The sequence below is a fragment of the Thunnus thynnus genome, chromosome 9 (assembly GCF_963924715.1).
Source record: "Thunnus thynnus chromosome 9, fThuThy2.1, whole genome shotgun sequence".
Classification (NCBI taxonomy): Eukaryota; Metazoa; Chordata; class Actinopteri; order Scombriformes; family Scombridae; genus Thunnus; species Thunnus thynnus.
Genome location: NC_089525.1, coordinates 35,205,557 through 35,228,120, shown reverse-complemented (window position 1 = coordinate 35,228,120; position 22,564 = coordinate 35,205,557). Strand labels below are relative to the sequence as shown.

At 35.4% G+C, this 22,564-nt stretch overlaps 1 protein-coding gene across 1 annotated transcript; it reads left to right on the top strand.

The window, feature by feature from the left end:
* The first annotated feature begins 2,499 nt into the window (after positions 1 to 2,499).
* si:ch211-132p1.2 (proteinase-activated receptor 4) lies at positions 2,500 to 15,211 on the top strand. The gene is made up of 2 exons (XM_067598292.1): positions 2,500 to 2,931; positions 13,907 to 15,211. The coding sequence occupies exons 1-2, from the start codon at positions 2,829 to 2,831 to the stop codon at positions 14,971 to 14,973; spliced, it is 1,170 nt and encodes a 389-aa protein (XP_067454393.1). The 5' UTR covers positions 2,500 to 2,828; the 3' UTR covers positions 14,974 to 15,211.
* Positions 15,212 to 22,564: the final 7,353 nt, after the last annotated feature.

The window sequence follows — 22,564 nt, the reverse complement described above, 5'->3', positions numbered from 1 at the left end:
TTTCCTGTGAGATGAGAAAGCACAAAAAACTCCGGGGAAGAAGCAAAGTTAGTGACATGCATTGATGTTACATGAATGCATACAGATGGAGAGGAGGAGGAGGAGAGAGGAGCTCAGTGCATCATGGGAAGTCCCCCAGCAGTCTAGGCCTATAGCAGCATAACTAAGGGCTGATCCAAGGCGAGCCTGGTCGGCCCTAACTATAAGCTTTATCAAAAAGGAAAGTTTTAAGCCTACTCTTAAACATAGAGAGGGTGTCTGCACCCCGGACTGAATCCGGTAGATGGTTCCATAGAAGAGGAGCCTGATAGCTGAAGGCTCTGCCTCCCATTCTACTTTTAAAGACTGTAGGAACCACCAGTAAGCCTGCATACTGGGAGCACAGTGTTCTAGTGGGATAATACGGTATTATGAGCTCTTCAAGATATGATGGTGTCTGACCATTAAGGGCTTTGTAAGTTAGGAGAAGGATTTTAAATTCTATTCTAGATTTTACAGGAAGCCAATGTAGTGAAGCTAAAATGGGAGAAATGTGGTCTCTTTTTCTAGTTTTAGTCAGGACACGTGCAGCTGCATTCTGGACCAGCTGGAGAGTCTTTAGAGACTTGTTAGAGCAGCCTGATAATAAGGAATTGCAATAATCCAGCCTAGAAGTAACAAATGCGTGAACTAGTTTTTATGAATAATGAATAAATATATTCAACTTCAAACAAAAGGATTTGTACTCAGTAACAACTGAATCGTAGTTGTGCAGTTGAAAACACTTGTTCACCCTGTCACACATCAGATAATCATAATTATCACAATAGTCACAATATCACAACAGGACATTCCCACACATGATCAGCATAACTGACTACAGAAAATGAATGAATGATGTCTCAACATAATTATGAATCAATAAGGTAAATCTGCAAAATGGTTTCAACAGATGATCTGAAATAAAACTCACTGAATGCAAACAGAACTTTAGTTTACTTTACATCTAAACTCCACACGGAGCTTTTAAGTTGTTTGAGTCATTTGACTGTGATGTTTTTATTTTTTAAAACCATATGAAGTGGAACCAGATGTGGCATTTTTCCCTCCATGAGTCATTGAGTAACAGCAGCCAGGAGAGTCTACAGTTTATCTCCTGACAACCAGACCGCTGTAATAAAACAAGTAGACGGACTACAGGACACATCTAAGATCTCACCAACTGCTAACTTTAGCACTAGTTATTGTGCCTGGCAGCGTATTTAGTGTGCAGTGTGTTTATGTGCTTGTGCAAACTGTTTATAAAACATAAACTCAACATTAGAAATCAAGTGTCTCAATCTAACATAAAAACACAGTCAGAGCCGTGAATGTGAAAGTAATCTGCAACCATCACATCTAAATGTCAAACAACCCGACACCAGAAGCTCCTCACTTCATCCAAACATCCTCACGTCACACACACACACACACACACACACACTCACACACACACACACTCACACACACACACACTCACACACACTCACACACACACACACTCACACACACACACACACACACACACACACACACACACACACACACACACACACACACACTCACACACACACACTCACACACACACACACACACACACACACACACACACTCACACACACACACTCACATACACACACACACACACACACACTCACATACACACACACACACACACACACACACACACACACACATCTGGACTCCATCAGCAGGCCGGTCGACGCCGGAAGTCTAGAGATCAGATAACAAAAAAACATCAAGACACACAATCACTGAAACACTACCAGTACTACTACTACAGTACTACTGCTGTATTACTGCTATACTGCTGCTGTACTACTACTGTACTACTGCTGTACTACTGCTGTAGTACTGCTGTATTACTGCTGTAGTACTGCTGTATTACTGCTGTAGTACTGCTGTACTACTACTGTACTACTGCTGTACTACTGCTGTAGTACTACTGTACTACTACTGTACTACTGCTGTATTACTGCTGTACTACTGCTGTACTACTGCTGTATTACTGCTGTACTACTGCTGTACTACTTCTGTATTACTGCTGTACTACTGCTGTACTACTGCTGTAGTACTGCTGTACTACTGCTGTACTACTGCTGTATTACTGCTGTATTACTGCTGTAGTACTACTGTAGTACTGCTGTAGTACTGCTGTACTACTGCTGTAGTACTGCTGTACTACTGCTGTATTACTGCTGTAGTACTGCTGTACTACTACTGTAGTACTGCTGTAGTACTGCTGTACTACTGCTATACTACTGCTGTAGTACTGCTGTAGTACTGCTGTACTACTGCTGTAGTACTGCTGTACTACTGCTATACTACTACTGTAGTACTGCTGTAGTACTGCTGTACTACTGCTATACTACTACTGTAGTACTGCTGTAGTACTGCTGTACTACTGCTATACTACTACTGTAGTACTGCTGTAGTACTGCTGTACTACTGCTGTAGTACTGCTGTACTACTGCTGTATTACTGCTGTATTACTGCTGTAGTACTACTGTAGTACTGCTGTAGTACTGCTGTACTACTGCTGTACTGCTGCTGTACTACTGCTGTACTAGAGTACTACAACAGTACTGCTGGAGTAAAAGGATACTCGTGTTGCTGCAGTGTCAAACCACAGGACCGTTAGAGGAAGAGGAAGAGAGGCGAGCTGCAGTTGTTCACACTAACACTCAGAGTCAGAGGGAAAACAGAAGCGGAGGTGTTGGAATAACTGGAAGAAGGAAAAAAGAAAAGAGGAACAACACAAACTGTGTCATATGATTTAAAAGAAGAAGATGAGGTCGTTTGTTGGTCTGGTCTTCATCTGTCTGCTGTCGTCCGTCTGCAGCAACTCTCCGTCTCCTCGTCCTGTAGAGGAATGTTCCAGCATGTCTGTCCGTAAGTCTTTTTCTTCTTCTCCATGTTATTAAACGTAAGACGTCTTATTAAAGTTAAGACGTGTTATTTAACTTAAGACGTGTTATTAAAGAGGACATGTTACTTACCAGACAACATATTATTAAAGTTAAGACAAGTTGTTAAAGTTAAGACATGTTATTAAACTTAAGATGTCTTATTAAAGTTAAGACGTGTTATTAAACGTAAGACATGTTATTAAAGAGGACATGTTACTTACCAGACAACATATTATTAAAGTTAAGACAAGTTGTTAAAGGTAAGACGTGTTATTAAACTTAAGACGTGTTATTAAACTTAAGATGTCTTATTAAAGTTAAGACGTGTTATTAAACTTAAGACGTGTTATTAAACTTAAGACGTGTTATTAAACTTAAGATGTCTTATTAAACTTAAGACGTGTTATTAAAGGTAAGACGTGTTATTAAACTTAAGACGTGTTATTAAAGGTAAGACGTGTTATTAAACGTAAGACATGTTATTAAAGAGGACATGTTACTTACCAGACAACATATTATTAAAGTTAAGACAAGTTGTTAAAGGTAAGACGTGTTATTAAACTTAAGATGTCTTATTAAACTTAAGACGTGTTATTAAACTTAAGACGTGTTATTAAACTTAAGACGTGTTATTAAAGGTAAGACGTGTTATTAAACTTAAGACGTGTTATTAAACTTAAGACGTGTTATTAAACTTAAGACGTGTTATTAAAGGTAAGACGTGTTATTAAACTTAAGATGTCTTATTAAAGGTAAGACGTGTTATTAAACTTAAGATGTGTTATTAAAGGTAAGACGTGTTATTAAACTTAAGACGTGTTATTAAAGGTAAGACGTGTTATTAAACTTAAGACGTGTTATTAAAGGTAAGACGTGTTATTAAACTTAAGATGTCTTATTAAAGGTAAGACGTGTTATTAAACTTAAGACGTGTTATTAAAGGTAAGACGTGTTATTAAACTTACGACGTGTTATTAAAGGTAAGACGTGTTATTAAACTTAAGACGTGTTATTAAACTTAAGACGTGTTATTAAAGGTAAGACGTGTTATTAAACTTAAGATGTCTTATTAAAGGTAAGACGTGTTATTAAACTTAAGACGTGTTATTAAACTTAAGACGTGTTATTAAAGGTAAGACGTGTTATTAAACTTAAGACGTGTTATTAAACTTAAGACGTGTTATTAAAGGTAAGACGTGTTATTAAACTTAAGACGTGTTATTAAACTTAAGACGTGTTATTAAAGGTAAGACGTGTTATTAAACTTAAGACGTGTTATTAAAGGTAAGACGTGTTATTAAACTTAAGATGTCTTATTAAACTTAAGACGTGTTATTAAACTTAAGACGTGTTATTAAAGGTAAGACGTGTTATTAAACTTAAGATGTCTTATTAAAGGTAAGACGTGTTATTAAACTTAAGACGTGTTATTAAACTTAAGATGTCTTATTAAAGGTAAGACGTGTTATTAAACTTAAGACGTGTTATTAAACTTAAGACGTGTTATTAAAGGTAAGACGTGTTATTAAACTTAAGACGTGTTATTAAAGGTAAGACGTGTTATTAAACTTAAGATGTCTTATTAAAGGTAAGACGTGTTATTAAACTTAAGACGTGTTATTAAAATTAAGATGTCTTATTAAAGGTAAGACGTGTTATTAAACTTAAGACGTGTTATTAAAATTAAGATGTCTTATTAAACTTAAGACGTGTTATTAAACTTAAGACGTGTTATTAAACTTAAGACGTGTTATTAAAGGTAAGATGTGTTATTAAAATTAAGATGTCTTATTAAACTTAAGACGTGTTATTAAACTTAAGACGTGTTATTAAAATTAAGATGTCTTATTAAAGGTAAGACGTGTTATTAAACTTAAGACGTGTTATTAAACTTAAGACGTGTTATTAAAGGTAAGATGTGTTATTAAAATTAAGATGTCTTATTAAACTTAAGACGTGTTATTAAACTTAAGACGTGTTATTAAAATTAAGATGTCTTATTAAAGGTAAGACGTGTTATTAAACTTAAGACGTGCTATTAAACTTAAGACGTGTTATTAAAGGTAAGACGTGTTATTAAACTTAAGACGTGTTATTAAACTTAAGACGTGTTATTAAAGGTAAGACGTGTTATTAAACGTAAGACGTCTTATTAAAGGTAAGACGTGTTATTAAACTTAAGACGTGTTATTAAACTTAAGACGTGTTATTAAAGGTAAGACGTGTTATTAAACTTAAGACGTGTTATTAAAGGTAAGACGTGTTATTAAACTTAAGACGTGTTACTAAACTTAAGACGTGTTATTAAAGGTAAGACGTGTTATTAAACTTAAGACGTCTTATTAAAGGTAAGACGTGTTATTAAACTTAAGACGTGTTATTAAAGGTAAGACGTGTTATTAAACTTAAGACGTGTTATTAAAGGTAAGACGTGTTATTAAACTTAAGACGTGTTATTAAAATTAAGATGTCTTATTAAACTTAAGACGTGTTATTAAACTTAAGACGTGTTATTAAACTTAAGACGTGTTATTAAAGGTAAGACGTGTTATTAAACTTAAGACGTGTTATTAAAGGTAAGATGTGTTATTAAACTTAAGACGTGTTATTAAAATTAAGATGTCTTATTAAACTTAAGACGTGTTATTAAACTTAAGACGTGTTATTAAAGGTAAGACATGTTATTAAACTTAAGACGTGTTATTAAACTTAAGACGTGTTATTAAAGGTAAGATGTGTTATTAAAATTAAGATGTCTTATTAAACTTAAGACGTGTTATTAAACTTAAGACGTGTTATTAAAATTAAGATGTCTTATTAAAGGTAAGACGTGTTATTAAACTTAAGACGTGTTATTAAACTTAAGACATGTTATTAAAGGTAAGACATGTTATTAAACTTAAGATGTCTTATTAAAGGTAAGACGTGTTATTAAACTTAAGACGTGTTATTAAACTTAAGATGTCTTATTAAAGGTAAGACGTGTTATTAAACTTAAGACGTGTTATTAAACTTAAGACGTGTTATTAAACTTAAGACGTGTTATTAAAGGTAAGACGTGTTATTAAACTTAAGATGTCTTATTAAAGGTAAGACGTGTTATTAAACTTAAGACGTGTTATTAAAGGTAAGACATGTTATTAAACTTAAGACGTGTTATTAAACTTAAGACGTGTTATTAAAGGTAAGATGTGTTATTAAAATTAAGATGTCTTATTAAAGGTAAGACGTGTTATTAAACTTAAGACGTGTTATTAAACTTAAGATGTCTTATTAAAGGTAAGACGTGTTATTAAACTTAAGACGTGTTATTAAACTTAAGACATGTTATTAAAGGTAAGACGTGTTATTAAACTTAAGATGTCTTATTAAAGGTAAGACGTGTTATTAAACTTAAGACGTGTTATTAAACTTAAGATGTCTTATTAAAGGTAAGACGTGTTATTAAACTTAAGACGTGTTATTAAACTTAAGACGTGTTATTAAACTTAAGACGTGTTATTAAAGGTAAGACGTGTTATTAAACTTAAGATGTCTTATTAAAGGTAAGACGTGTTATTAAACTTAAGACGTGTTATTAAACTTAAGACGTGTTATTAAACTTAAGATGTCTTATTAAAGGTAAGACGTGTTATTAAAATTAAAACGTTATTAAACTTAAGATGTCTTATTAAACGTAAGACGTCTTATTAAAGTTAAGACGTGTTATTAAACTTAAGACGTGTTATTAAACTTAAGACGTGTTATTAAACTTAAGATATCTTATTAAAGGTAAGACATGTTATTAAACTTAAGACGTGTTATTAAACTTAAGACGTGTTATTAAACTTAAGATGTCTTATTAAAGGTAAGACGTGTTATTAAAATTAAAACGTTATTAAACTTAAGATGTCTTATTAAAGGTAAGACGTGTTATTAAACTTAAGATGTCTTATTAAAGGTAAGACGTGTTATTAAACTTAAGACGTGTTATTAAACTTAAGACGTCTTATTAAAGTTAAGACGTGTTATTAAACTTAAGACGTGTTATTAAACTTAAGACGTGTTATTAAACTTAAGATGTCTTATTAAAGGTAAGACGTGTTATTAAACTTAAGACGTGTTATTAAACTTAAGATGTCTTATTAAAGGTAAGACGTGTTATTAAACTTAAGACGTGTTATTAAACTTAAGATGTCTTATTAAAGGTAAGACGTGTTATTAAACTTAAGACGTGTTATTAAACTTAAGACGTGTTATTAAACTTAAGACGTGTTATTAAAGGTAAGACGTGTTATTAAACTTAAGATGTCTTATTAAAGGTAAGACGTGTTATTAAACTTAAGACGTGTTATTAAACGTAAGACGTGTTATTAAAATTAAAACATGTTATTAAACGTAAGACGTGTTATTAAACTTAAGATGTCTTATTAAAGGTAAGACGTGTTATTAAACTTAAGACGTGTTATTAAAGGTAAGACGTGTTATTAAACTTAAGATGTCTTATTAAAGGTAAGACGTGTTATTAAACTTAAGACGTGTTATTAAACTTAAGATGTCTTATTAAAGGTAAGACGTGTTATTAAACTTAAGACGTGTTATTAAACTTAAGACGTCTTATTAAAGTTAAGACGTGTTATTAAACTTAAGACGTGTTATTAAGCTTAAGATGTCTTATTAAAGGTAAGACGTGTTATTAAACTTAAGAAGTGTTATTAAACTTAAGAAGTGTTATTAAACTTAAGACGTGTTATTAAACTTAAGAAGTGTTATTAAACTTAAGACATGTTATTAAACTTAAGACGTGTTATTAAAGGTACGACGTGTTATTAAACTTAAGACGTGTTATTAAACTTAAGACGTGTTATTAAACTTAAGATGTCTTATTAAAGTTAAGACATGTAATTAAACTTAAGATGTGTTATTAAACTTAAGACGTGTTATTAAACTTAAGATGTCTTATTAAACGTAAGACGTGTTATTAAACTTAAGATGTCTTATTAAAGGTAAGACGTGTTATTAAACGTAAGACGTGTTATTAAAATTAAAACATGTTATTAAACGTAAGACGTGTTATTAAACTTAAGATGTCTTATTAAAGGTAAGACGTGTTATTAAACGTAAGACGTGTTATTAAAATTAAAACATGTTATTAAACTTAAGACGTGTTATTAAACTTAAGACGTGTTATTAAACTTAAGACGTCTTATTAAAGGTACGACGTGTTATTAAACTTAAGACGTGTTATTAAACTTAAGACGTGTTATTAAACTTAAGATGTCTTATTAAAGGTAAGACGTGTTATTAAACTTAAGACGTGTTATTAAACTTAAGACGTGTTATTAAACTTAAGATGTCTTATTAAAGGTAAGACGTGTTATTAAAATTAAAACGTTATTAAACTTAAGATGTCTTATTAAACGTAAGACGTGTTCTTAAACTTAAGATGTCTTATTAAAGGTAAGACGTGTTATTAAACGTAAGACGTGTTATTAAAATTAAAACATGTTATTAAACGTAAGACGTGTTATTAAACTTAAGATGTCTTATTAAAGGTAAGACGTGTTATTAAAATTAAAACGTTATTAAACTTAAGACGTGTTATTAAACTTAAGACGTGTTATTAAACTTAAGATGTCTTATTAAAGGTAAGACGTCTTATTAAACGTAAGACGTGTTATTAAACTTAAGATGTCTTATTAAAGGTAAGACGTGTTATTAAACTTAAGACGTGTTATTAAACTTAAGACGTCTTATTAAAGTTAAGACGTGTTATTAAACTTAAGACGTGTTATTAAACTTAAGATGTGTTATTAAAGGTAAGACGTGTTATTAAACTTAAGACGTGTTATTAAACTTAAGACGTCTTATTAAAGTTAAGACGTGTTATTAAACTTAAGATGTGTTATTAAACTTAAGACGTGTTATTAAACTTAAGATGTGTTATTAAACGTAAGACGTGTTATTAAACTTAAGACGTGTTATTAAACTTAAGACGTGTTATTAAAGGTAAGACGTGTTATTAAACTTAAGACGTCTTATTAAACGTAAGACGTGTTATTAAACTTAAGATGTCTTATTAAAGGTAAGACGTGTTATTAAACTTAAGACGTGTTATTAAACTTAAGACGTCTTATTAAAGTTAAGACGTGTTATTAAACCTAAGACGTGTTATTAAACTTAAGATGTGTTATTAAACTTAAGATGTCTTATTAAAGGTAAGACGTGTTATTAAACTTAAGAAGTGTTATTAAACTTAAGAAGTGTTATTAAACTTAAGACGTGTTATTAAACTTAAGAAGTGTTATTAAACTTAAGACGTGTTATTAAATTTAAGACGTCTTATTAAACTTAAGACATGTTATTAAACTTAAGACGTGTTATTAAACGTAAGACATGTTATTAAACTTAAGACTCGTTATTAAAGGTACGACGTGTTATTAAACTTAAGACGTGTTATTAAACTTAAGACGTGTTATTAAACTTAAGATGTCTTATTAAAGGTAAGACGTGTTATTAAACTTAAGATGTGTTATTAAACTTAAGACGTGTTATTAAACTTAAGATGTCTTATTAAAGGTAAGACGTGTTATTAAAATTAAAACGTTATTAAACTTAAGATGTCTTATTAAACGTAAGACGTGTTATTAAACTTAAGATGTCTTATTAAAGGTAAGACGTGTTATTAAACGTAAGACGTGTTATTAAAATTAAAACATGTTATTAAACGTAAGACGTGTTATTAAACATAAGACATGTTATTAAACGTAAGACGTGTTATTAAACTTAAGACGTGTTATTAAACTTAAGACGTGTTATTAAACTTAAGACGTCTTATTAAACGTAAGACGTGTTATTAAACTTAAGACGTCTTATTAAACGTAAGACGTGTTATTAAACGTAAGACGTGTTATTAAACTTAAGACGTCTTATTAAACGTAAGACGTGTTATTAAACGTAAGACGTCTTATTAAACGTAAGACATGTTATTAAACGTAAGACGTGTTATTAAACGTAAGACGTCTTATTAAACGTAAGACATGTTATTAAACTTAAGACGTCTTATTAAACATAAGACGTGTTATTAAACGTAAGACGTCTTATTAAACGTAAGACATGTTATTAAACGTAAGACATGTTATTAAACTTAAGACGTCTTATTAAACGTAAGACGTGTTATTAAACTTAAGACGTCTTATTAAACGTAAGACGTGTTATTAAACGTAAGACGTGTTATTAAACGTAAGACATGTTATTAAACGTAAGACCTGTTATTAAACTTAAGACGTCTTATTAAACTTAAGACGTCTTATTAAACTTAAGATGTCTTATTAAACGTAAGACATGTTATTAAACGTAAGATGTCTTATTAAACTTAAGACGTCTTATTAAACTTAAGATGTCTTATTAAACGTAAGACATGTTATTAAACGTAAGACATGTTATTAAACGTAAGACCTGTTATTAAACTTAAGACGTGTTATTAAACTTAAGACGTCTTATTAAACTTAAGATGTCTTATTAAACGTAAGACGTCTTATTAAACGTAAGACGTGTTATTAAACGTAAGACGTGTTATTAAACGTAAGACATGTTATTAAACTTAAGACGTCTTATTAAACGTAAGACGTGTTATTAAACTTAAGACGTCTTATTAAACGTAAGACGTGTTATTAAACGTAAGACGTGTTATTAAACGTAAGACATGTTATTAAACGTAAGACCTGTTATTAAACTTAAGACGTGTTATTAAACTTAAGACGTCTTATTAAACTTAAGACATGTTATTAAACTTAAGACGTGTTATTAAACGTAAGACATGTTATTAAACTTAAGACATGTTATTAAACTTAAGACGTGTTATTAAACTTAAGACGTCTTATTAAACTTAAGACGTCTTATTAAACGTAAGACATGTTATTAAACTTAAGACGTGTTATTAAACAGAAGACCTGTTATTAAAGAGGACATGTTACTTAACAGACAACATGTTATAAAAGAGAACATGTTATTAAAGTTAAGACATGTAATTAAAGTTAAGACATGTTATTAAACAAAGGACATGTTATTAAACAGAGGACATGTTATTAAAGTGAAGACATGTTATTAAACAAAGGACATGTTATTAAACAGAGGACATGTTATTAAACAGAGGACATGTTATTAAAGTGAAGACATGTTATTAAACAGAGGACATGTTATTAAAGTGAAGACATGTTATTAAACAGAGGACATGTTATTAAAGTGAAGACATGTTATTAAACAGAGGACATGTTATTAAACAGAGGACATGTTATTAAAGTGAAGACATGTTATTAAACAGAGGACATGTTATTAAAGTGAAGACATGTTATTAAACAGAGGACATGTTATTAAAGTGAAGACATGTTATTAAACAGAGGACATGTTATTAAAGTGAAGACATGTTATTAAACAAAGGACATGTTATTAAACAAAGGACATGTTATTAAACAGAGGACATGTTATTAAACAAAGGACATGTTATTAAACAAAGGACATGTTATTAAACAGAGGACATGTTATTAAAGTGAAGACATGTTATTAAACAAAGGACATGTTATTAAACAGAGGACATGTTATTAAAGTGAAGACATGTTATTAAACAGAGGACATGTTATTAAACAGAGGACATGTTATTAAAGTGAAGACATGTTATTAAACAGAGGACATGTTATTAAAGTTAAGACATGTTATTAAACAGAGGACATGTTATTAAAGTTAAGACATGTTATTAAACAAAGGACATGTTATTAAACAGAGCACATGTAATTAAAGTTAAGACATGTTATTAAAGTTAAGACATGTAATTAAAGTTAAGACATGTTATTAAACAGAGGACATGTTATTAAAGTTAAGACATGTAATTAAAGTTAAGACATGTAATTAAAGTTAAGACATGTTATTAAACAGAGGACATGTTATTAAACAGAGGACATGTTATTAAAGTGAAGACATGTTATTAAACAGAGGACATGTTATTAAACAGAGGACATGTTATTAAACAGAGGACATGTTATTAAAGTTAAGACATGTAATTAAAGTGAAGACATGTTATTAAACAGAGGACATGTTATTAAAGTTAAGACATGTTATTAAACAGAGGACATGTTATTAAAGTTAAGACATGTAATTAAAGTGAAGACATGTTATTAAAGTTAGGACATGTTATTAAAGTTAAAACATGTTATTAAAGTTAAGACATGTTATTAAACAGAGGACATGTTATTAAAGTTAAGACATGTAATTAAAGTTAAGACATGTTATTAAACAGAGGACATGTTATTAAACAGAGGACATGTTATTAAAGTTAGGACATGTAATTAAAGTGAAGACATGTTATTAAACAGAGGACATGTTATTAAACAGAGGACATGTTATTAAACAGAGGACATGTTATTAAAGTTAAGACATGTAATTAAAGTGAAGACATGTTATTAAACAGAGGACATGTTATTAAAGTTAAGACATGTTATTAAACAGAGGACATGTTATTAAAGTTAAGACATGTAATTAAAGTGAAGACATGTTATTAAACAGAGGACATGTTATTAAAGTTAAGACATGTTATTAAACAGAGGACATGTTATTAAACAGAGGACATGTTATTAAAGTTAAGACATGTTATTAAACAGAGGACATGTTATTAAACAGAGGACATGTTATTAAACAGAGGACATGTTATTAAAGTTAAGACATGTTATTAAACAGAGGACATGTTATTTAAGTTAGGACATGTTATTAAACAGAGGACATGTTATTAAACAGAGGACATGTTATTAAAGTTAGGACATGTTATTAAAGTTAAGACATGTTATTAAACAGAGGACATGTTATTAAAGTTAGGACATGTTATGTCACGTGTGGCGGTTGCAGGTAAACAACAAATATGAACCAGCATTTGATCGCTGCAGGTCTACAGAGTGATGTGTGTTCTGCTCTTGGATATTGCCTGCAAACACTCAATATAACTCAAATAACACAAAACAATGGTGTAGTTGATTAATATATTGATCAATATACGACAATATATGGATGCCTTACCATCAACACAGTGGTCAACAGCGTTGTCTCAAAGGAGGGAAAGGTACAGTAGTGTCTTATAGTTTTCACAGAACAAAGGAGGCTTACATGATTACATGATTGGCTCCCTGGTGCTTATCTAACACAGTCAACCAGAGAAAACTGTTGCACACAAAAAGATCTTAATTCCAACAAGGGTCAGAGTTCAACACGGATATTTCCTTCCATGGAAAGACAGGAAATTGGAATCACTAGACACAGGTATCCTTGAGGACTCCCCTAAGCTATGAATCTCTGTACTATGCATGACCTTCTCTTGAGGTCTATATGGTTTATATAACAGCAAGAAAAACTATATAAATGTGCAATTAATGAATAAATCATAATTAGTATTGTTTCATTTCAGTTTACTTTCACATTTAGCAGGTCTACAGACTGATATGTTCTGCTCTCTGCAGGTTTACAGACTGATATGTTTTGTTCTCTGCAGGTCTACAGACTGATATGTTTTGTTCTCTGCAGGTTTACAGACTGATATGTTTTGTTCTCTGCAGGTCTACAGACTGATGTGTTTTGCTCTCTGCAGGTCTACAGACTGATATGTTTTGTTCTCTGCAGGTCTACAGACTGATGTGTTTTGCTCTCTGCAGGTCTGCAGACTGATATGTTTTGTTCTCTGCAGGTCTACAGACTGATATGTTTTGTTCTCTACAGGTCTACAGACTGATATGTTTTGTTCTCTGCAGGTCTACAGACTGATATGTTTTGTTCTCTACAGGTCTACAGACTGATATGTTTTGTTCTCTGCAGGTCTACAGACTGATATGTTTTGTTCTCTGCAGGTCTACAGACTGATATGTTTTGTTCTCTACAGGTCTACAGACTGATATGTTTTGTTCTCTGCAGGTCTACAGACTGATATGTTTTGCTCTGTGCAGGTCTGCGGGCGTTCAAGCTGAAGACATCATGTAACTTCACGACTCTGAAGGAGAAGCAGCTGAAGGAGATCCAGGCTCCAAGCACCACCCTGTACCTGCCGGTGCTCTACCTGCTGGCGTTCAGCGTGGGTCTGCCCTCCAACCTGCTGGCTCTCTGGGTTCTGCTGTTCAGGACCAAGCGGCTGCCGTCCACCATGCTGCTCATCAACCTCACCATCGCCGACTGCCTGCTGCTGCTGGCGCTGCCGTTTCGCATCGCGTACCACTTCAGGGGGAACAACTGGGAACTGGGCGAGCCTTTCTGTCGCCTTATCATGGCCATGTTCTACGGCAACATGTACGGCTCTGTGTTGTGTCTGGCGCTGGTGGCTCTGGACCGCTACGTTGCTTTAGTTCACCCGTTTGGAGCGAGGATGCTGCGCGGCTGGCAGACGTCTCTGTACATGACGGCGGCGGTATGGGTGGCGGTGCTGGCCGCCATGCTGCCGCTGCTGGTGTCACAGCAGACCTACGTGCTGGACGAGCTGCAGATCACCACCTGCCACGACGCGCTGCCCGAGGAGGAGCAGGAGAACTTCTTCCTGCCGTACTTCGCCACTTTGTTCACTTTCTGCTTTCTGCTGCCCTTCATCGGGATTCTGTTCTGCCACGGCGCCGTGCTGCGCACCCTGCTGGCCGAGGGGAAGCGTTATGGTCACGCCGTCCGGGTGACGGTGCTGGTGCTGGTGGTGTTCATCGTGTGTCTGCTGCCCAGCAACATTCTCCTCCTCCTCACCTACGCCGACAGCTCACTGGACGGAGACGGTGAGGACGTCTATGTCCCCTATATGGTTAGCTTAGCAGTTAGCACCTTCAACAGCTGCATTGACCCGTTCATCTTCTACTACGTGTCGACGGAGTTCAGGGAGAAGGCAGCAGGCGCTCTGTTTTGCCGTGGAGACGCGGAGGACAAACCATCCTCTATGGGGAACAATGTGTCGTACTCATCATCGTCAGGCCTGAGGTCAAAGGTCACCCTGCTGTCCATATCCAGTCAGCGTGGGACGTGTGAGGGGGGGGCAGTGTGAGAATGAGAGTTTATCTGTCTGACACACTGATGGTCACATGACGCCCAGCCGTCACTCAAATATCTGTTATCAATAAACTGATCTTCATCTGACTCTTTAAACATATACATACATATTTATAAAAATATATATTAACACAAGATATGAAGGCTGAATTGATTCCTGAGGAACTGATTGATTGTTGATTCTGAGCTCATGCTTGCTACTGTAGTTTAGTTACAATTTAATAAAAATATGATCTGCAACACAGTTGTTGTTTTTGGACCATTCTGTTTTTATTTGAGAGAGATTATCGTTTATGTCTCAGTCTTACATCAGCTGTTTTTATTTTAATGTGAACACACAAATAACCAGAAAGAAACAAACAAAGAGAGAAAAACAAAGTGTGACAGTAATAAAAACAATGTACCGAGGTGTTAATCATACAACTAATACAACAGTTCATTCAATGAAGTGCAGCAAGAACAACAGTAAGGACCTGCATATAAAATAGTTAAATATTTGCATATATACGCACATCTATAATAACCAAGAGAGGGAGGCAAACAAAACAATTCAGAACAGCTGTTTTTAAATCTTTTAGGAGACTCGTACTGCTGAGAGGACGATCAGCTGACTCACTACACACAATACAAGTGAATTTAGCATGAAATTAAACAGCATTTATAAAAATCTCAGTGAGAGTTTTGGATGTTTATGTCTCATATTTTCTTAAAATAAGTCAGAAAATCTGCACGTAGTTTGATTGTAACCTGGAACATTTAATAGTTTAACAGAGGAATCAGATATATCAGCGTTGATACACAATCAATACTTGCTAATAGATCAGTTCATTGTTGGTTTGGATCCAAACATGAAGACAAATATAGAAAATCAGCAGAATGATCCTTTAAATAAAACCAAACTCTAAAAATACACAAGTTAAGGTTCTTGATTGTGAAACAGGAAGTATAAATATAAAACGCATCATCAGCTGATTACTGTCAGCAGCTGTTTTCACACTGGACTCAAAATCATGATTATTTCATTACAATAAATAAATTACAATTATTTTTAAGAAGCAAATCCTCACATTTGAGAAGCATGTGGGATTCATGAAGAACGACTTCAACAATTATCAAACAGTTGCCAAATAATTGTCTGTCAATCAACTGATTGATTAATTGACTAATCATTTCAGATCTATGTTTTAATTTAATTTAATGTAATTATTTATAAGGACAACACACATGAATGAATATTCCTGTAGATGCTCCAGTGTTAGCCAGCAGTCAGCTGTCGTTCCATCGATAACAAAGCATCAGTCCAAGAACATTATTAACATATGTTATAAAACATGTCAATAAACGACCAGGAGAGTAAATCTGGTGACATCATGGGTGAGTAAAAACATGTTTACAGTGTTTATTTGAATCTCAGGACAGGATGTTGTATTTCTCTACAGACTGTGAAGCTCCTGGCGACGATAAATAAAAATAAAATCAACTTGACGATCGTCATGAAGTCTCTCGGTCTGCAGTGAAGAGCATCATGTGATCATCACACTGTTACTGAGGCAGCAGCTCCCCCTGTTGACCGACTGGCTGCACTGATCTCCACCTACTGGTGAACTACTGGTGAACTACTGGTGAACTACTGGTGAACTACTGGTGGTACTAAACACCATCAGCTGTGTGTGATCCTGAACAGACTGAACTATCTGGTCAGCCGTGAGAGACTCTTCCTCCTCCAGACCACACAGAGACACTGAGGAACCAAACCGGCAGAACCCAAACCCAGCATACAGAGAGGCTGAGTGAATGTGGTGTTGAAGGTGAGGAGGAGGAGGAGGAGGAGGAGGAGGAGGAGGAGGAAGAGGAGGAGAAGGAGGAGGAGGAGGAGGAGGAGATGGTTGTTTCTCTCTTATTGTGACTGACAGAGTAACAACCATCATCAGAGCAGATCAGACTCACAGTCATCAGTGTGTCTTCTCCCTCTGATTCTTCTCTAACTGATATAGAAACTCTTCCTCTCCACTCGACCTCCCAGTAACAGCAACCAGTCAGACCATTTCTACCAGTCAGCAAATCTTCTGGATGATCAGAATATGTGCAGTAAACCTGCAACACAGTAATACATCCACAAATTATACATATTGATTTTAGTTTAAAAAAACAAAATATGCAACATATTTCATTCATTGCTGTTTACGTGTATGTTAGCATTAGCATGTTGCTAATTGTACTATTTAATATTCATCCCAGCACCGTTCACTTCCTGTGTGTATTTCTACCTGTGTGTGTATTTCTACCTGTGTGTGTATTTCTACCTGTGTGTGTATTTCTACCTGTGTGTGTGTGTTTCTACCTGTGTGTGTATTTCTACCTGTGTGTGTGTATTTCTACCTGTGTGTGTGTATTTCTACCTGTGTGTGTTTCTACCTGTGTGTGTGTATTTCTACCTGTGTGTGTTTCTACCTGTGTGTGTGTATTTCTACCTGTGTGTGTTTCTACCTGTGTGTGTGTATTTCTACCTGTGTGTGTGTGTTTCTACCTGTGTGTGTTTCTACCTGTGTGTGTGTATTTCTACCTGTGTGTGTGTGTTTCTACCTGTGTGTGTGTATTTCTACCTGTGTGTGTGTGTTTCTACCTGTGTGTGTTTCTACCTGTGTGTGTGTGTTTCTACCTGTGTGTGTTTCTACCTGTGTGTGTTTCTACCTGTGTGTGTGTATTTCTACCTGTGTGTGTGTATTTCTACCTGTGTGTGTGTGTTTCTACCTGTGTGTGTGTGTTTCTACCTGTGTGTGTTTCTACCTGTGTGTGTTTCTACCTGTGTGTGTGTATTTCTACCTGTGTGTGTATTTCTACCTGTGTGTGTTTCTACCTGTGTGTGTGTGTTTCTACCTGTGTGTGTTTCTACCTGTGTGTGTTTCTACCTGTGTGTGTGTATTTCTACCTGTGTGTGTGTATTTCTACCTGTGTGTGTGTGTTTCTACCTGTGTGTGTGTGTTTCTACCTGTGTGTGTTTCTACCTGTGTGTGTTTCTACCTGTGTGTGTGTATTTCTACCTGTGTGTGTATTTCTACCTGTGTGTGTTTCTACCTGTGTGTGTGTATTTCTACCTGTGTGTGTGTGTATTTCTACCTGTGTGTGTGTGTTTCTACCTGTGTGTGTTTCTACCTGTGTGTGTTTCTACCTGTGTGTGTTTCTACCTGTGTGTGTTTCTACCTGTGTGTGTGTATTTCTACCTGTGTGTATTTCTACCTGTGTGTGTGTTTCTACCTGTGTGTGTATTTCTACCTGTGTGTGTGTATTTCTACCTGTGTGTGTATTTCTACCTGTGTGTGTGTGTTTCTACCTGTGTGTGTTTCTACCTGTGTGTGTGTATTTCTACCTGTGTGTGTATTTCTACCTGTGTGTGTGTGTTTCTACCTGTGTGTGTATTTCTACCTGTGTGTGTATTTCTACCTGTGTGTGTGTGTTTCTACCTGTGTGTGTGTTTCTACCTGTGTGTGTGTATTTCTACCTGTGTGTGTATTTCTACCTGTGTGTGTGTGTTTCTACCTGTGTGTGTATTTCTACCTGTGTGTGTGTGTTTCTACCTGTGTGTGTTTCTACCTGTGTGTGTGTTTCTACCTGTGTGTGTGTATTTCTACCTGTGTGTGTGTGTTTCTACCTGTGTGTGTGTATTTCTACCTGTGTGTGTGTGTTTCTACCTGTGTGTGTGTGTTTCTACCTGTGTGTGTTTCTACCTGTGTGTGTGTATTTCTACCTGTGTGTGTGTGTTTCTACCTGTGTGTGTTTCTACCTGTGTGTGTGTATTTCTACCTGTGTGTGTATTTCTACCTGTGTGTGTTTCTACCTGTGTGTGTGTATTTCTACCTGTGTGTGTGTGTATTTCTACCTGTGTGTGTGTGTTTCTACCTGTGTGTGTGTGTTTCTACCTGTGTGTGTATTTCTACCTGTGTGTGTGTATTTCTACCTGTGTGTGTGTATTTCTACCTGTGTGTGTATTTCTACCTGTGTGTGTGTGTTTCTACCTGTGTGTGTGTGTTTCTACCTGTGTGTGTGTATTTCTACCTGTGTGTGTATTTCTACCTGTGTGTGTGTATTTCTACCTGTGTGTGTATTTCTACCTGTGTGTGTGTTTCTACCTGTGTGTGTATTTCTACCTGTGTGTGTGTATTTCTACCTGTGTGTGTATTTCTACCTGTGTGTGTGTGTATTTCTACCTGTATGTGTATTTCTACCTGTGTGTGTGTGTTTCTACCTGTGTGTGTTTCTACCTGTGTGTGTGTATTTCTACCTGTGTGTGTGTGTTTCTACCTGTGTGTGTATTTCTACCTGTGTGTGTGTATTTCTACCTGTGTGTGTATTTCTACCTGTGTGTGTGTGTTTCTACCTGTGTGTGTTTCTACCTGTGTGTGTGTTTCTACCTGTGTGTGTGTATTTCTACCTGTGTGTGTGTGTTTCTACCTGTGTGTGTGTATTTCTACCTGTGTGTGTGTGTTTCTACCTGTGTGTGTTTCTACCTGTGTGTGTTTCTACCTGTGTGTGTGTTTCTACCTGTGTGTGTTTCTACCTGTGTGTGTGTATTTCTACCTGTGTGTGTGTTTCTACCTGTGTGTGTATTTCTACCTGTGTGTGTGTATTTCTACCTGTGTGTGTGTATTTCTACCTGTGTGTGTGTGTATTTCTACCTGTGTGTGTGTGTGTTTCTACCTGTGTGTGTATTTCTACCTGTGTGTGTGTGTATTTCTACCTGTGTGTGTGTGTGTTTCTACCTGTGTGTGTATTTCTACCTGTGTGTGTGTGTTTCTACCTGTGTGTGTGTGTGTTTCTACCTGTGTGTGTGTGTGTGTTTCTACCTGTGTGTGTGTGTGTTTCTACCTGTGTGTGTATTTCTACCTGTGTGTGTGTGTATTTCTACCTGTGTGTGTGTGTTTCTACCTGTGTGTGTATTTCTACCTGTGTGTGTGTGTTTCTACCTGTGTGTGTTTCTACCTGTGTGTGTGTATTTCTACCTGTGTGTGTGTGTTTCTACCTGTGTGTGTATTTCTACCTGTGTGTGTGTTTCTACCTGTGTGTGTGTATTTCTACCTGTGTGTGTATTTCTACTTGTGTGTGTGTTTCTACCTGTGTGTGTGTATTTCTACCTGTGTGTGTGTGTTTCTACCTGTGTGTGTATTTCTACCTGTGTGTGTTTCTACCTGTGTGTGTGTATTTCTACCTGTGTGTGTATTTCTACCTGTGTGTGTGTGTTTCTACCTGTGTGTGTGTATTTCTACCTGTGTGTGTGTGTTTCTACCTGTGTGTGTATTTCTACCTGTGTGTGTGTGTTTCTACCTGTGTGTGTATTTCTACCTGTGTGTATTTCTACCTGTGTGTGTATTTCTACCTGTGTGTGTGTGTTTCTACCTGTGTGTGTTTCTACCTGTGTGTGTGTATTTCTACCTGTGTGTGTGTTTCTACCTGTGTGTGTATTTCTACCTGTGTGTGTGTGTTTCTACCTGTGTGTGTATTTCTACCTGTGTGTGTATTTCTACCTGTGTGTGTGTATTTCTACCTGTGTGTGTGTATTTCTACCTGTGTGTGTTTCTACCTGTGTGTGTATTTCTACCTGTGTGTGTGTGTTTCTACCTGTGTGTGTTTCTACCTGTGTGTGTGTATTTCTACCTGTGTGTGTGTGTTTCTACCTGTGTGTGTGTGTTTCTACCTGTGTGTGTATTTCTACCTGTGTGTGTATTTCTACCTGTGTGTGTGTATTTCTACCTGTGTGTGTGTGTTTCTACCTGTGTGTGTATTTCTACCTGTGTGTGTGTTTCTACCTGTGTGTGTGTATTTCTACCTGTGTGTGTATTTCTACTTGTGTGTGTGTTTCTACCTGTGTGTGTGTTTCTACCTGTGTGTGTGTATTTCTACCTGTGTGTGTTTCTTACTGTGTGTGTGTATTTCTACCTGTGTGTGTGTGTTTCTACCTGTGTGTGTATTTCTACCTGTGTGTGTGTGTTTCTACCTGTGTGTGTGTTTCTACCTGTGTGTGTGTATTTCTACCTGTGTGTGTGTGTTTCTACCTGTGTGTGTATTTCTACCTGTGTGTGTGTGTTTCTACCTGTGTGTGTGTATTTCTACCTGTGTGTGTGTATTTCTACCTGTGTGTGTGTGTATTTCTACCTGTGTGTGTGTGTATTTCTACCTGTGTGTGTGTGTTTCTACCTGTGTGTGTATTTCTACCTGTGTGTGTGTGTTTCTACCTGTGTGTGTGTTTCTACCTGTGTGTGTGTATTTCTACCTGTGTGTGTGTATTTCTACCTGTGTGTGTGTGTATTTCTACCTGTGTGTGTATTTCTACCTGTGTGTGTGTGTATTTCTACCTGTGTGTGTGTGTTTCTACCTGTGTGTGTGTTTCTACCTGTGTGTGTGTGTATTTCTACCTGTGTGTGTGTGTTTCTACCTGTGTGTGTGTTTCTACCTGTGTGTGTGTATTTCTACCTGTGTGTGTGTGTTTCTACCTGTGTGTGTGTATTTCTACCTGTGTGTGTGTATTTCTACCTGTGTGTGTGTGTATTTCTACCTGTGTGTGTGTATTTCTACCTGTGTGTGTGTGTTTCTACCTGTGTGTGTATTTCTACCTGTGTGTGTGTGTTTCTACCTGTGTGTGTGTATTTCTACCTGTGTGTGTGTGTTTCTACCTGTGTGTGTATTTCTACCTGTGTGTGTGTGTTTCTACCTGTGTGTGTGTTTCTACCTGTGTGTGTGTATTTCTACCTGTGTGTGTGTGTTTCTACCTGTGTGTGTGTATTTCTACCTGTGTGTGTGTGTATTTCTACCTGTGTGTGTGTGTATTTCTATACTTACTGTGTGTGTGTATTTCTACCTGTGTGTGTGTGTTTCTACCTGTGTGTGTGTGTTTCTACCTGTGTGTGTGTATTTCTACCTGTGTGTGTGTATTTCTACCTGTGTGTGTGTGTTTCTACCTGTGTGTGTGTATTTCTACCTGTGTGTGTGTATTTCTACCTGTGTGTGTGTGTATTTCTACCTGTGTGTGTGTATTTCTACCTGTGTGTGTGTGTTTCTACCTGTGTGTGTATTTCTACCTGTGTGTGTGTGTTTCTACCTGTGTGTGTGTATTTCTACCTGTGTGTGTGTGTTTCTACCTGTGTGTGTATTTCTACCTGTGTGTGTGTGTTTCTACCTGTGTGTGTGTTTCTACCTGTGTGTGTGTATTTCTACCTGTGTGTGTGTGTTTCTACCTGTGTGTGTGTATTTCTACCTGTGTGTGTGTGTATTTCTACCTGTGTGTGTGTGTATTTCTATACTTACTGTGTGTGTGTATTTCTACCTGTGTGTGTGTGTTTCTACCTGTGTGTGTATTTCTACCTGTGTGTGTGTGTTTCTACCTGTGTGTGTGTTTCTACCTGTGTGTGTGTATTTCTACATGTGTGTGTGTGTGTATTTCTACCTGTGTGTGTGTATTTCTACCTGTGTGTGTGTGTATTTCTACCTGTGTGTGTGTGTATTTCTACTAAACTCCTGCCAATAGATAATCAATAATGACTGTAATCAGTTCTGGGGAAATGGTTTTATTTTGAAAAGTTAGGACCATTAACCTT